This window comes from Babylonia areolata, chromosome 32 (assembly GCF_041734735.1).
Source record: "Babylonia areolata isolate BAREFJ2019XMU chromosome 32, ASM4173473v1, whole genome shotgun sequence".
Lineage (NCBI taxonomy): Eukaryota > Metazoa > Mollusca > Gastropoda > Neogastropoda > Buccinidae > Babylonia > Babylonia areolata.
Window position 1 is genome coordinate 20,305,249 of NC_134907.1, and position 17,576 is coordinate 20,322,824.

The 17,576-nt window shown below is 42.3% G+C and overlaps 1 protein-coding gene across 1 annotated transcript; it reads right to left on the reverse strand.

The window, feature by feature from the left end:
- Positions 1–1,639: 1,639 nt before the first annotated feature.
- Positions 1,640–16,737, reverse strand: LOC143276593 (immunoglobulin-binding protein 1-like). The gene is made up of 10 exons (XM_076581195.1): positions 16,511–16,737; positions 15,526–15,638; positions 14,418–14,502; positions 12,966–13,093; positions 9,955–10,090; positions 9,598–9,667; positions 8,254–8,360; positions 7,404–7,555; positions 4,087–4,229; positions 1,640–1,818 (listed from the first exon to the last, which is right to left on the reverse strand). Exons 1-10 carry the CDS (start codon positions 16,631–16,633, stop codon positions 1,778–1,780), a joined length of 1,098 nt encoding a protein of 365 aa, XP_076437310.1. The 5' UTR covers positions 16,634–16,737; the 3' UTR covers positions 1,640–1,777.
- Positions 16,738–17,576: the final 839 nt, after the last annotated feature.

Genomic DNA, 17,576 nt, shown 5'->3' on the forward strand with positions numbered 1-17,576 from the left:
GCAGACTGTTTCCAAACTTGACAAAAAGCCCAGAGGAAAAGTGAGGGCAATTTTCAACTCCTTCACACACTCAGACACACGCACACACACAAACTCTCTCTCTCTCTCTCTCTCACGCACACACACACAATCTCTCTCTCTCTCTCTCTCTCACGCACACACACACACATAATCTCTCTCTCTCTCTCTCTCACACACACACAAACTCTCTCTCACACACGAACTCTCTCTCTCTCTCTCTCTCTCTCTCTCTCACACACACACACACACACACACACACACACACACACACACACACAAACTCTCTCTCTCTCACACACACAAACTCTTACACAGGGAAATGGGAAGGTACAGAGAGAAATAGACATAGAATGACAGATAGACAAAGAGAGATGGGAGAGGCATAGACATACATATATACATATATTGTAATGTATTATATTACTCTTTTTTTTTGTCACAACAGATTTCTCTGTGTGAAATTCGTGCTGCTCTCCCCAGGGAGAGTGCGTCGCAACACTAACAGCACCACCCCCTTTTTTTCATTTTTTTTCTCCTGCCTGCAGTTTTATTTGTTTTCCTATCGAAGTGGATTTTTTTCTACAGAATTTGGCTAGGGAAAACCCTTTTGTTGCCGTGGGTTCTTTTACGTGCGTTAAAAACATGCTGCACACGGGACATCAGTTTATCGTCTCATTCAAATGACTAGCGTCCAGACCACCACTCAAGGTCCAGTGGAGGGGGAGAAAGTACTGGCGACTATGGGATTCGAACCAGCGCGCTCAGATTCTCTCGCTCCCTAGGTAGACGTCTTACCTCTAGGCCATCACTCTTCCTACGGACAGTCAGACAGACAGACATATAATGATATATACATACAGACAAACAGATAGACAGAGGGTGTATATCATCTCCATGGATTAGTGCGAGGTCTGAAATTAAATGAGAAAAAAACGCTGTGAACGTTGTGAAAAGGGAGGGGCTGTGGAAGGGGGGGTGGGGGAAGATTGATTCACGTGGTCAGTCAGAACATTAAAAATCATGGGCAAGTCATCGGTCAGAAGATTAGAGAAACTTTAAGCAAATCGTTTGTCAAAACGATGAAATACAAGGCAAGTCGTCGATCAGCCAATGAAAAAGCTTTTATCCAAACACGCAAACACAGCCCATTTTCTCAAGGTGGAGTCCGAATTTTAGAAATCATCAGCTTCATCAGGGAGCCGTTACGATTGTTCGGGGGGGCAATTAGTGTAATTTAGATCCCATTAGCGTGCACAGGGAGACTTTAGAACTGAATTTCACAGAGTCGTTTCCAACCTCGCCAGCAGTTCCCGTCTATTTATGACAAATTAATGAAGCAATTTATCAATTTCACCACTCCCCTGACAGCAACAAATTCGAGTAAAACCAGTAAACAACATCGGAAAAACGAACAAACAAGCAAACACACACACACGATCGCTGTCTCCCCCTCTCTCTCTCTCTCTCTTGCACACACACACACACACACACACGCGCGCACACACGTGGACGCACGCACGCATGCACGTACGCATGCATGGTATTTTTTTTTCCAAGTTCCATTCAAAAAGTTTCTCCCAACTCTCTCCACCACTTTGAAATGCACACACCCTTGGCAACGTTTTGACGACCAGTTTTTACTTTCCAACACTTCAGAATGGGCACATTCACTCAAAACATACATATATTTCATCGACAACGACAACAACAACGACAACAATGACAACAACAACGACACTGTCTAGAGTAGCCAACATCATCCCATGTTCTTCCGGTTTCCCCAGCCACGTCTGTGATCTGAAAACAACAACAACAACAACAGTCAGTCAGTCGGTCAGTCAGTCAGTCAACAAATCAACTCACTAACTGTTCATTCACTATACTGATTAATCAATTAAATAATGGGGGAAAGGAAAATGAGAGAGGAGAGGGTTGGGGGTGGGGGGGTGAGGGGTGGACAAGCAGACAAACAAAGTGATAAACCGGTACGTGTGAAACAAAAAGTAATACACTGATCATCTATGGCACTTGACAATAAAGCACAGTGCACACACACACACACACACACACACACACACACACACACACACACACACACACACACACACACACACGCACACACACAAACACACACACACACACACACACACAAACATACATACATGTGAAACAAAGTAATACACTGATCTTCTCCTACACTTTGATGGTACAGCACAGTATCCACACACACACACACACACACACACACACACACACACACACACATACATGTGAAACAAAGTAATACACTGATAACCTCTTCCACTTGACAATAAAGCACAGTGCACACACACACACACACACACACACACACACACACACACACACACACACACACACACACACACAAACATACATACATGTGAAACAAAGTAATACACTGATCTTCTCCTACACTTTGATGGTACAGCACAGTATCCACACACACACACACACACACATACATGTGAAACAAAGTAATACACTGATAACCTCTGACACAAAAAAGCTGAACATCCAGTCACAAATGTGGAACAGAGCAATATACTGATCATCACATATACCTGACAACAGAATGGTATGCATGACACTATGACGGCAAAATATATGATGACTTATGGTGGCAAAATATATGACGGCATAAAATTGCAAATTATATGATGGCATCTGATGGCATATGACGACAAAATATATGATTGCACATGATGGCAAAATATATGATGACATACGATGACAAAATATATGATGACATATGATGACAAAATATATGACGACATATGATGGCAAACTATATCATGGCATATGATCGAAAAATGTACGATGGCGAAATACATGACATATGATGGCAAAATATATGATGGCAAAATATGACTATGATGGCAAAACAGATGATGACACGTGATGGCTAAATATTTGATGGTATACGATGGTAAAACATATGACGACAAAAGATCGCAAAATATATTATGGTGAATGATGACAAAATAAACGATGACAAACGATGGCAAAATACATCAAGGCAGGAAACGAATGATGAGCGCCCAGTGGCAGCCGTCAGTCGGCTCTACCCAGGTAGGCAGCCTGTGGTGCAAATGTCCCCATGTATGTAAAGCGCTTAGAGCTTGGTCTCTGAGCGAGGATAGGCGCTATATAAGTATCCACATCAATCAATCAAGGCAAAACACAGGATGGCAAAACATTCCATAACGCCGAATCCAACCAAGCCACACTATCCGACAGTCCTGTACCCTTCAGAACGTGAACCAAGTCGAGCGCACAAGACCCGACATTTCACAGCGATTGCTTTACAGCCCTTGTCAAATCCAACTTCTGTGCTCAGCAAAGCGGACAATGTGTCGGTCTGGAAGTGAATCACTTGTGAACAAGTTGGGAACATTCCTATTCCTAGCAGGCCCCTGACAAGGACGTGGTGAGGAACCTCACACGGGAACACATCAGAGTTGTGTGCCATGAATGATGGGGGGTAAGAAATCTGCTTCCAGTGATGGTACATTTGCTAGGAGCCAGGACAAAGTTCCTTAAAGACATTCCTTTTTTTTCCCCCCTTTTTTTCTGGGGGGTGTGGGGGGGTGGCGGGAGTAGTGTGTGTGTGTGTGTGTGTGTGTGTGTGTATGTATGTGTGTGTGTGTGTGTGTGTGTGTGTCAGTGTATGTGTGTGTGTGTGTGTGTGTGTGCGTGAGTGTTTGTGTGTGTATGTGTGTGTGTATGTGTGTGCGTGCGTGTGTATGTGTGTGTGTGAACGTGCAAGCATGCGAACGTGCATGTGCTTGCATGTGTGTGCAACTATCTCAAACATTCCTGTAACAGAATTAAGCATGCTCATTATAACAAAATAATAATCGATCAAATGTGTGTGTGTGTGTGTGTGTGTGTGTGTGTAAACGTGCATGCATGCGAACGTGTGTGTGTGTTTGTGTGTGTGTGTGTGTGAACGTGCATGCATGCGAACGTGCATGCATGCGAACGTGCGCGTGTGTGTGCATGCGAACACGAACGCACACACGCGCGTGTGGCCAGCGGTCTCACCATCTTTGTACTCGTCCATGCCGCGTGCTTGCTGAAGAAGGTCAGGGTCGTCCTCCTCCACCCTCCTCTCTCTCTCCGCCTCCTCCCCCTCCTCCTCCTGTTTGGCCCGCTCGGGGTTCAGGGCCCTGCCTTGCAGTGATTGGCTGAGACACAGAGACAGAGACAGAGAGTGTGTGAGCGAGACAGACAGAGTGTGTGTGAGCGAGACAGACAGAGACAGACAGTGTGTGAGAGAGGACAGAGACAGACAGTGTGTGAGAGAGGACAGAGACAGACAGTGTGTGAGAGAAACAGAGACAGACAGTGTGTGAGACAGTGTGCGAGAGAGACAGATATACGAGGGTCATTCAATAAATAAGGTGAATTTTTCGGTATAAGGACTTCTAATACAGATAGAAGCTTACTTTTTTCTTTTCTTTTTTTCAACGTAGTCTCCCAGCACTGTCACACACTTTTCCCATCTGTGCACAAGCTTCCGTATTCCCTCAGCGTAAAAATCTTTGGACTGATGTCTCAGCCAGTCGCTCACAACACTTTTGAATTCATCGTCACTTTCAAACTTCGTGCCTCTCGTGAACGCTTTCAAGGGACCAAACAGGTGAAAGTCTGAAGGGGCAAGGTCTGGGCTGTAAGGGGGATGAGGGAGCAGTTCCCAGCCCAGCTCGTTGATTGTCTGCACCGTTCGGGCTGCGGTGTGAGGCCTTGCGTTGTCATGATGCAAGATGACTCCTTCTGACCCCTGCGTTTGTTCTTTATGTCTTTCTTGACCTGCCTCAGCAGTTCACAGTAGTTGGCACTGTTCACAGTGCTTCCTTTCTCAAGGAATGAAATGGTGATTGGGCCTTGCATATCCCAAAAAACGGTGAGCATCACCTTCCTCGTGGACCGCTGGGACTTGAACTTCTTCTTCACTGGAGAGCCTACGTGCTTCCACTCCATGGACTGCCGTTTGGACTCAGGCTCATAGTGCCAAACCCATGTCTCGTCACATGTGACCACCTTCTTCAGAAACTCATCACCATCCTTCTCATAGCGGCAGAGACACTGCTGGGACAACTCGACCCTCCTCTGTTTGTGCTCTGGAGTAAGCATCTTTGGCACCCACCGGCAGCTGACCTTCGAGTAGCCAAGGTCATCATGGACAATTGTGTGTGCTGTCCCAACAGATAAGCTCAAAGTCCTTGCAATGTCATCCACTGTCACCCTTCTGTCAGACTGAATGAGGTCACTGACTGATTCGATCACCTCAGGAGACCTCACTTCTGTAGGCCTTCCAGGCCTGTCTTCATCCTCAACACTGCTCCGTCCTTCTTTAAACAATTTAGCCCACTTGTAGACATTTTTTCGGCTGAAACATGTGGCACCATACACAGTTGACATTCTCCTATGAATTTCAACTGGTTTGCACCCTTCAGCAACCAAAAACTTGATAACTGACCGCTGTTCAATCCTGGAGCATGCTTCTTGGTCGGCCATCTTTGTTAATCGCCAAAACTCTCAAAGTTTTTTTTAATCTGCAAAACAAATTAAATCCATGTGAAAAAGAAGTAAAACAAAAAAAAAAGAAAAAAAAAAGTAAGCTTCTATCTGTATTAGAAGTCCTTATACCGAAAAATTCACCTTATTTATTGAATGACCCTCGTATATATATATAGTGAGAGAAAGACAAAGACAGAGTGTGTGAGAGAGACAGAGACAGAAATAGAGAGTGTGTGACAGAAAGAGACAGAGACAGAGAGTGTGTGAGAGAGACAGACAGAGACAGAGACAGACAGTGTTTGAGAAAGACAGAGACAAGAGTGTGTGAGAGAGAGACGGACAGAGACAGAGACAGGGAGTGTGTGAGAGAGACAGAGACAGAGAGTGTATAGGAGAGTGTGTGAGAGAGACAGAGACAGAGAGTGTGTGAAAGAGACAGACAGAGACAGAGAGTGTGTGAGACAGACAGATACAGAGACAGAGAGTGTGTGAGACAGACAGACATACAGAGACAGAGAGTGTATGGGAGAGTGTGTGAGAGAGACAGACAGAGACAGAGAATGTGTGAGAAAGTGTGTGAGAGAGACACACAGGCAGAGACAGAGAGTGTGTGAGAGACACAAAGACATAGAGTGTGTGAGAGAGAGTTTGAGCGAGACAGAGACAGAGAGTGTGTGAGAGAGACAGAGACAGACAGTCAGAGAGAGACACTGAGGAATGGCTCTGAGTTTTGTCCCCTGAACAGCCCTGGATGATCAATATAGGGCAGTTTGGATATATCTACTTATTGCATCAAAAAGTGAATAACGAACAGCTCAATTTCTGCTCGTCTCTTCATTCTCCTCTCCTCCTTCCTTCCACTGTTTTCTTTCCATCGCTCTTCCTTTCTCCCTCCCTCTGTTCTCTCCCCCACCCTGTCCATTATTTTGTTCTGTGTGTGTGTGTGTGTGTGTGTGTGTGTGTGTGTGCGTGTGCGTGTGTGTGTGACCCCGAAAGAGACATTTCATTTTTCATTTGTCTGCACAAGATTCAGTGCTATATAAATACTAGAAGTAGTACCAGTAGTAGTAGCAATTCTAGTATTAGTCGTAGTAGTATCAGTGGTAGTGGTGTAAGTAGCAGTTGAATCCCCCTACCTGGCAGACTCGGTAGCAGAAGTAGTAGACGACCTTACCTGACAAGCTCAGATTTAGGAGCAGCAGCAACAGTAGCAGCAGCAGCGCAACAGTAGTAGTAGTAGTAGTAGTAGTAGTAGTAGTACTAGTAGTCTTTACCTGGCATGCTCAGATTTACAAGTAGTAGTAACAGTAGTAGTAGAAACAGTAATAGTCCTTATCTGGCACGCTCAGATTTACAAGTAGCAGCAGCAGCAACAGTAGCAGCAGTAGTAGTAGTAGCAGCATCAGTAGCAGTAGCACAAGTAGTAGTTGTAGTCCTTACCTGGCAGGCTCATATTTATTGGTAGTACTAGTAATAGTGGTAGCATTTGCAGCAGCACAAGTAGTAGTAGTAGTAGTAGTAGTAGTAGTCCTTACCTGGCAGGCTCAGATTTACGAGTAGCAGAAGTGGACTAACAGTATCAGCAACAGCAGCAGTAATAGTAGTAGTAGCAATAGCACAAGTAGTTGTAGCAGTAGCAGCAACAGTAGTAGCAGCAGCAGCAGCAACAACAAGCAGTAGCAGCAGCAACAGTATCAGCAACAACAGCAACAGCAGTAGAAACAGCAACAACAGCAGAACAGCAACGACAACAGCAGAAACAGCAACACCAGAAGCAACAACAGCAGAACAGCAACAGCAAAAACAGCAACAGAAACAGCAACAGCAGCATTCCTCACCTGGCGGGCTCAGACTGGGGAATGGAGAAGGTACCGTCGTCCACCTTCTGTTGGTAGAACTCCTCAATGGACATAGTGGGGATACCTGGGTACCCCAGGCCAAACACCTGCTTCTGCAGGGAGTCTTTGGTCAGGATGAACGGGCGGAAAGGCTGCCAGCACAACAGGAAACCAAAATGATGATGACGATTATATCGATAAGGATGATAATGACGATGATGATGATGATGATGATAATGATAATAATCTTTTTAATAAAATAAAATAATATAAATAATAATAATAATAACGATGATGATGGTAATGATAACAATAACAATGATAATGATGACAATACTACTACTACTAATAATAAACATGATGATGATGATAGTGATGGTGATGATGAAACAATAATATGAATGATAATGATAATGATAATGATGATGATGATGATGATATTAATGATATTACTGCTACTACTACTAACAATAACAATATTTTTTTTATCATCATCATCATCATCTTCATCATCATTATTATCATTATTATCATCATTATTATTATTAATTATCATCATCATCATAACAATGATGATAATGGCAATAATGATGATGTACAAGGACAGGAAAAACAAAAATAATACAACAATAAAGTAACAACAGAGAAAATCCAATATTTGTATCACAGCACAAGACGTTTTTGTTTTAACTTCATAATGATCAAAAAGGATGAGGATGATGATGATGGCAATGACTATGATGATGACGACAACAACAAAAATGACAACGATGATGATGACAACCATGAGAACAATGACGCCAATGATGAAGCAATGTATCAATGTTGGACGGAAATGGAAGGCACAGACCTTTTTATCGGCAGACTTCTGCGCACCATCTCCTGCACCGTCGCTGTGTGAGTCTGTCTTCCCTTCCTTCTTCCTCTTGGCCATGTGGCGCAGAATGTCTACCTCACCTGTGGAACACCATTGTATGGTGTGGTGTGGTGTGGTGTGGTGTATTGGCCATGTGGCGCAGAATGTCTACCTCACCTGTGGAACGCTATTGTGTGGTGTGGTGTTGTGTGGTGTGGTGTGGTGTGTTGGCCATGTGACGCAGAATGTCTACCTCACCTGTGGAACGCCATTGTATGGTGTGGTGTGGTGTGGTGTGGTGTATTGGCCATGTGGCGCAGAATGTCTACCTCACCTGTGGAACACCATTGTATGGTGTGGTGTGGTGTGGTGTGGGGTGGTGTATTGGCCATGTGGCGCAGAATGTCTACCTCACCTGTGGAACGCCATTGTGTGGTGTGGTGTGGTGTGGTGTGGTGTATTGGCCATGTGGCGCAGAATGTCTACCTCACCTGTGGAACGCCATTGTGTGGTGTGGTGTGGTGTGGTGTGGTGTGTTGGCCATGTGGCACAGAATCTCTACCTCACCTGTGACACGCCATTGTGTGGTGTGGTGTGGTGCGGTGTGGTGTGGTGTGGTGTGGTGTGTTGGCCATGTGGCACAGAATCTCTACCTCACCTGTGACACGCCATTGTGTGGTGTGGTGTGGTGTGGTGTGGTGTGGTGTGTTGTGGTGGCCATGTGACAGAGAATGTCTACCTCACCTATGACACACCATTGTGGTGTGGTGTGGTGTGGTGATGCATGGTGTGGTGATGTGTGGTGTGATGTGGGAGTTTTTTGGGGAGTTGCTTTTTTGGGGGTTTTTTTCCCACTAATTCAAACAGTGATTGCTGCATTTCACAATCTAACATTGCTGCATTTCACAACCACAATCTTCGGAATAAGATATCACTAAGTTTCACAATTTATCAAAAACTGCTGCATTTCATTTTTATATATTGCTGCACATAACATGTACACACTGCTGCAATTCACAACTGAGCATTGCTGCCCTTCACAATGAAATATGCTCAATTTCAAAATTAAACATCTACAATTTGAATTATGTTTTGCTTTTTTTTCTCTCTCTCTCTTCTTTTGTTCAAATTTTGTTTTGTTTTGTTCTGAATAATGTTTCATTGACATGCATCTCAGAATTTGATTTCTGCAGTTTTCTGCTTTTTTCTTCTACTTTTAAGAAATATTAAATCAATGTATTTCACTGCCAGTCGAACTTTTTAATTTCCATCAGTCAAATAAATTTGACACACGGATAAAAGACTTAAAATAACTGCATATGTCAAAGAAGTACATACTGGTTAAACTGTCGATTTCATCCAGTGCTCTGTTGATCCATCGCTTCACCTGTGTCAGGTAAAACTCTCTCTGCACACACACACACACACACATCCATTCACACACATTCACAGTATTATCACACACACACACAGACACACACAGACACACACACACACACACACACACACAATCTCACACAGTTACACACACACAGAGTCACACACACACAAACACACACACATGACAACATTTTGTGATTTACACAGAGCATCATGATGTTCAAAACACTCTAATAATTATGATAACTACAATAATAACACACAAACACATGCACGCACACACACACACACACACACACTGACACTGACACCCACCTTTAATTCATCATCCACCGATTCCCTCTCTACAGCTTCGGATAATTCTTTCAATCGGCTTTCGTATTCTTTGTTCTGCCGAAACCGCTCAATCTTGGAGCCTCTCTGCATGGCCATAGCTTGCAAATCCATTCCCCTGTACACACATAAAAAGGAACTACACCATTGCTTTAGAAATGATAAACCATTCCCCTGTACACACATAAAAAGGAATTACACCATAGCTCTAAAACCACAGAAATCAAAGACGACAAGGAAAAGGCTACAGGAAGACAAGGAGATGACTACAGGAAGACAAGAAGATGACAGAAGGAAGACAAGGAGATGATTACAGGACAAGGAGATGATTATAGGAAGACAGGGAGATGACAGAAGGAAGACAAGATAATGACTACAGGAAGACAAGGAAATGAAAATGACTACAGGAAGACAAGGAAATGACAGAAGGATGACAAGATAATGACTACAGGAAGACATGGAAATGGCTATAGGAAGACAAGGAGATGACTACAGGAAGACAAGGAAACAACTACAGGAAGACAAGGAAATGAAAATGACTACAGGAAGACAAGGAAATGACAGAAGGAAGACAAGGAAACTACTACAGGAAGACAAGGAAACGACTAAAGGAAGACAAGGAAATGACAGAAGGAAGACAAGGAAACTACTACAGGAAGACAAGGAAATGGCTAAAGGAAGACAAGGAAATGAAAAAATGACTACAGGAAGACAAGGAAATGAAAATGACTACAGGAAGACCAGGAAATGACAGAAGGAAGACCAGGAAATGACTACAGGAAGACAAGGATACGACTACAGGAAGACAAGGAAATGAAAATGACTACAGGAAGACAAGGAAACGACTACAGGAAGACAAGGAGATGACAAAAACAAAGACAAGAAAATGACTACAGGAAGACAAGGAAATGACTACAGGAAGACAAAGAGATGACAAAAACAAAGACAAGGAAATGATTAAAACAAAGACAAGGATATGACAGAAGGAAGACAAGGAAAGACTGAAGGAAGACAACAAAATGAATGCAGTGGGAAGACAAGGAAATGACTACAGGAAGACAAGGAAATGACTACAGGAAGACAAGGAAATGACTACAGGAAGACAAGGAGATGACAAAAACAAAGACAAGGAAATGACTACAGGAAGACAAGAAAATGACTACAGGAAGACAAGGAAATGACTACAGGAAGACAAGAAAATGACTACAGGAAGACAAGGAAATGACAGCAGGAAGACAAGGACATGACAAAAACAAAGACAAGAAAATGACTACAGGAAGACAAGGAAATGACTACAGGAAGACAAGGAGATGACAAAAACAAAGACAAGAAAATGACTACAGGAAGACAAGGAAATGACTACAGGAGGAAGACAAGGAAATGACAACAGGAAGACAAGGAGATGACAAAAACAAAGACAAGGAAATGATTAAAACAAAGACAAGGAAATGACTACAGGAAGACAAGGAAAGACTGAAGGAAGACAACGAAATGAATGCAGTGGGAAGACAACGAAATGACTACAGGAAGACAAGATAATGACTACAGGAAGACAAGGAAATGACAATATAGAACAGTCAAACAACCTGTACTCATCACAACTGCTGATATAAACAGCGACAAAAATTGTGACGAACCTGTGTATGGCTGTGTACGGGGGGCTCAGAATGATGGAGTGGAGTGGAGTGATGGCCTAGAGGTAACGCGTCCACCTAGGAAGCAAGAGAATCTGAGCGCGCTGGTTCGAATCACGGTTCAGCCGCCGATATTTTCTCCGCCTCCACTAGACCTTGAGTGGTGGTCTGGATGCTAGTCATTCAGATGAGACGATAAACCAAGGTCCTGTGTGCAGCATGCACTTAGCGCACGTAAAAGAACCCACGGCAACAAATGGGTTGTTCCTGGCAAAATTCTGTAGAAAAATCCACATCGATAGGAAAAACAAATAAAACTCCATGCAGGAAAAAATACAAAAAAATGGGTGGCACTGTAGTGTAGCGATGCGCTCTCCCTGGGGAGAGCAGCCCGAATTTCACACAGAGAAATCTGTTGTGATAAAAAGAAATACAAATACAAATACAAATAAATGAACAGCATGGGAGTAATGCACTGAAGTTCTACTTTCAGTTTCTCAAGGAGGCATCACTGCCCTCAGACAAAATCCATAATCATATGCAACACCACATATGCTAAGCAGATGTCCGACCAGTAGCATAACCCAATGTGCTTAGTCAGGCGTTGTGTGCGTGCATATATAATTGTGTAGCTATCAGAGGTGGATTTCTGCCACCACCTGATCCTGATGACTTGACGCTCAGTTTGAGTTCTTCCAGTCAAACTCGGGAGAAAGAGCGAAAATGGAAATCTAACCCAGGGCCTCGCATACACATTACTGGCAGATGAGCGTTCTTAACCATTCCACCACCTTCCCCCCTTGCCACTAAACAAGTAAATCTGTGCAGATGATGGGGCAGCAAAAACAACAACAAAGAATATAAATAAATAAACAATTAGATAAATGAATGAACAAAATTCATGAATGAACAAAAAGGGAAGGAAGGTGGCAGAATGGTTAAGACGCTCCGCTGCCAATACAGAACAGAGAGTCCCTGAGGGCGTGGATTCGAATCCCGCTTTCGCCCTTTCGAAATCCCAAGTTTGACTGGAAAATCAGACTGAGCATCTAGTCTTTCAGATGAGATGATAAACCGAGGTCCCATGTGCAGCACACACTTGGTGCATTGAAAAAGAACCAATGGCAACAACAGTGTTGTCCTCTGGCAAAATCATGTTACGAGAAATCCACTCTGATAGGTACACAAATGTACATGCATGCACTTAAGGCCTGACAAGCGTGTTGGGTTATGCTGCTGTAAAGCATCTGCCCAGCATATGTGGTGTAGCGTGTACGGATTTCCCCGAACGCAGTGACGCCTCCTTGAGAAACTGAAACTGACACCAAACTGAACAGAATTCAGCACACATCCACACACCTGGGTCGAGGAGGGGGACCATCCTGAGCAGACTCTGTCTCCTCCAAGTCCTCCTCTGGATCCACAGGAATGTGAGCGGAGGTCACTTTGTATGACTTGCACATCCGCAGGAAGTCTTTGTAGTGATTCTGAAGAGTTAAGACAGGGCAAAAGGAATTTCCATCAGCATCAGTTTGGGTTGTTTTCTTTCCCCACAGGAAGAGAGTAAAGCTTTTGCTTTAGGGAAGCAACAAGCAAGCATGCACATCCACCCTATATCATGTACTTAGTTGTACTTAGTTGTGCGCACGCGCACACACACACACACACACACACACACGCACACACACACACACTCACACATGTCGCATACACACGCACGCACACACACACACGCACACACACACGCACACATATCGCACACACACACACACACGCACGCACACACACACACTTCGCACACACACGCACGTGCACACACACACAAATACATTCCACAGAATTCTTGTTCATCATTTATCATGGTTGATTTTTCACATTATGCTTTTTCTACCTCCTCCCTCACTTTTATCTTCTATTTTCTTTCCTTTTCTGTACTTTTTTCTTTCTGAGGGCTGGGTGTAAAAAGAGCTTACAAGCTTATTCTTTTAGCCTCAATAAAGATTATTTTGACTTGACTTCACACACACACACACACACACACACACACACACACACACACACACACACTCACACACATCTTCATTTTTCTTAACACTTATTTCTCTGAAACAAAACACACTTTAATGCCAATACAAGTTACACTACTGAATGAGCATTCCACAAGGACAGAATCACTACAAACTAGGCTATCCTGACACATGATAAATGAACGGATACAAAACATGCATTCTAAGCAAAAATATAAATGCATGATTTTTGTTTAAAGAAACCTGAAAATGTCAGAAGATCATACATAATAGATGATATTCAGAAGAAAAAAAAACCATCAAAGAAACAAAACATGCATTCCAAACAAAACCTAAATACATGATTCTCTGTATTTGTATCACTCTTTTTGTCACAACAGATTTCTGTGTGAAATTTGGGCTGCTTTCCCCAGGGAGAACGCAGTGCTACACTGAGAGTGCCACCCCAAGTAGTTTTGTTGTTGTTGTTTTTTTCTGTGTGCCATTTTATTTGTTTTCCTATCGAAGTGGATTTTTCTACAGAATTTTGCCAGGGACAACCCTTTTGTTGCCGTGGGTTCTTTTACGTGCGCTAAATGCATGCTGCACACAGTACCTCGGTCTCATCGGAATGACTAGCATCCTGACCACCACTCACGGTCTAGTGGAGGGGGAGAAAATACCTCTAGGCCAACACTCCACTCCAAGATATCTGGAAATGTTGGAAGATCAAACATAATAAATATTTATTTTAAAAAATTTAAAAAAACAAATACACACACACACAAACAAAAACCATGATTACCTTTGCCTTCAGAACAGTTTCCAGACGACTGGCGTGTGTGTTCAAGGCGTGGAAGTAACCCAGCAACGCTGGCAGCAACATGTATCTGCCATTATGTCACACACACACATGTATACACACCACACACACACACACACACACACACACTTCATTAACCTAAAAAGCTAAGTAAACATAGATAAACATACACCATCATAACATTTTATCAGATATCACTTTTTTTTCTTAATTCTTTGTGGGCTGTAACTCCCACGTTCACTCCCATGCACAAGCGGGATTTTATGTGTATGACTGTTTTTCCTCCAGCCATGCAGGCAGTCATACTCTGTTTTCTGAGGGGGAAAAGAAATGTTAAAGTAGTTTGACCTGTATAAAAAGAATGGGTGGATGGATGGATGGATGGATGGAAGAATACAGATACCTATATCTATGGATACTTATGGACCCCACCCCCCTTCCCGATATTCTGTAAAGTTGGACAATGAATAACACTGAATTTCAAGTTGCTGAAAACATTGTTCTCAGCAGAATTTTAGATAAAAAAAAAAAAAGAACCAAACTATCTTACTGTCTTATCTCATTTGTTATTGTATAAATTTGCATTGTGATATGTCTGAAGACAAATTCTGTTCAAACCAAAAACACTGTTCTCTCATATTCATTAGCTTTATCATACTCTCATTCCACATTGAAAAGAAGTTAAAAACAAACTCCATAACTTAATCTTTCAGCGAGTACAATATTTCATTTCTTAAACTATAAGTCAAAGATCCAGACATTGACAACACAACCAACAAAGCTGAAGGACGCTGTTGAACAGTGCTTTGCGGTGCCCCACTGAATCTTTTCTGAGTCAAGGGCAAAAGGAAAAAGAAAAGAAAAGAAAACAAAGACAGATCAAAAAAGTGGGTGGAAAAAAAAGCAATTCTGGTTAAAAAAACAAAAACAAAAAAACATACAAAAAAAAAACAAAAACAAAAAACCCCAAACAGCGCAATGTAAATCACTAAATGGTCTACAATGCAATCACTTTTTTTCTTTTCTTTTTTTGTGGGTGTTGTTTTTAAAAACAAAAAAACAAAATGTTCTCCCTGGATTCTCCACTCACTTCACTTCATTGGTGGCAACCTCCTCTATCTCCTCATTGTCGCTGAACAGGTGTAGCTGGTTCACCATGAAGATGGCTTGTTCTGCTTTGGCCAGCGCTTTCCGCAGCTCCCCCTGTCAACAGCATTATGTGTCAAAATCATAATTCATACAAATATATTATCTATATACATATATATGAATTATAATCAATTACACACATTGTTTGAGTTGACTGTTAAGGCAGATGCGGAAGAAGAAAACGAAAAAGAAAACACGTCTGCTTGGGGGAAAAAAGAAAGAAAAAACAACAGACAACTGCCAAGCCATTATATATATGCATTGACCCATCTGCATTGTTGATAGGTTAAGTCCAAAAAATGTTGTGTGTTTGTGAGCGTGTTTCCCTGGTAATGAATGTTTGCTTGAACGTAATTTATGTTGCAAATATATGTTGTCTTAAGTGACTGGAATGATTGTGTACACACACACACACACACACACACACACATATATATATAATGATATTTCAACTCTGTCCAGGAGGCCTACCAATACTTTTAGTTTTATAAATCATTTTTATAATTTAAATTTTTCAGGCATTTGCAAGGCTTGCTAGTGATTAGAATCTATCTTTTGTGAAATTATCAAATAGCCATGCGTCTCATTGTATGTAGTGGGGGGAGGGAGGGGATGGGGGGGAACATATGCATACTGACTCTCACACATACACATTGCAGATTGTTCAGTATCACTGATGTGAAAAGATTTCAAAAGCACAACTATTACTACTGGTAGAACTTTACAACAACAATTACAACAACTACTACTACTACTTCTAACACACAGACACACACACACACACGTATGCATGTGTACTGGGAATGTGTGGGAGAAAAATAACAAATAATTGGCAATTTTGTTGTTGTTTTTTCGTCGATCTACATAATATTGTCGCCAATACCACAGAATGGCATGAGCGCGATACATCACACAGTGTGACTCACCTGGATTTTGTCTGAGCCAGTTGATTCTTCAGACCCTTCAATCATTAGATGTGTCGCCCACAAAGATTTAAACAAACTCGACAATGTAGTCTCGTCTGCTTCTGTAGTGTGTGAGGACGCCATTTCAAACAAGTGCTGACTTTGTTGCAGACGATCAACACTTTCCAAACAACCGGAAACGCATCGGAATGAGAAGGCTGCACTCTATAATTGTCATTGCTATCGTACCCTCTTTCAGACCCGTTCAAACCCACCCTTGCTTTTATTCTTTTCGATTGACTTGTAGCACCTGTCCGTCCGAACAAAGATTCTCCTAAAGCATAAAATCTGTCAAAATAAAACTGTTTACTTAGTTCGCTCATAATCGTTTCACACACACACACACACACACACACACACACACACACACACACACACACACACACACACACACACACACACACACACACACACATCCCATGTTCACTCTCCGCACACTTAAAACGCTTGCAGATCCGTTCTCTGGATCTCAGGGATCTGGATGCATTCGTCGCAGAAGCCAATCATCGGCTATAAACGCGACGGAACAGGGAGAGCGCAAAATAGTATACTGAAAAGGCCACCACATTGACCTAACAGTCTTTCCTACAGTTTCAGGTCTCAATGAGTAGCCCCGTTGAAAAGAAATATCATATGGCATATAGGGTTTATGGAGAAATATCTTTTTTTTAGTACAAATTTAATCGAGAATGAGAATGATTCTTGACATAAATTATATCACTCAATTCAGCAACACAAACATTTTGTATGGATTGTTTATATATATTAAGAATACTAGCAACTACTTCGCCATGACCTAACTGTATAGATAGCGTTTTGGTTGATACAGGATTCGATTTTTTCTGGATGGGAATCGCAATCATTTGTAAAAAAAAAAAATTTTGTTTTTTTTTAAGAAGAAAAAAGAATGCTATATACTGATGTGTCAGACCTAGAGAATATCTGTATGTAATGTATGTATGTATGGATAGATGGATGGATGGATGGATGGGTGGGTGGATGGATGGATGGATGGATGGATCTATCT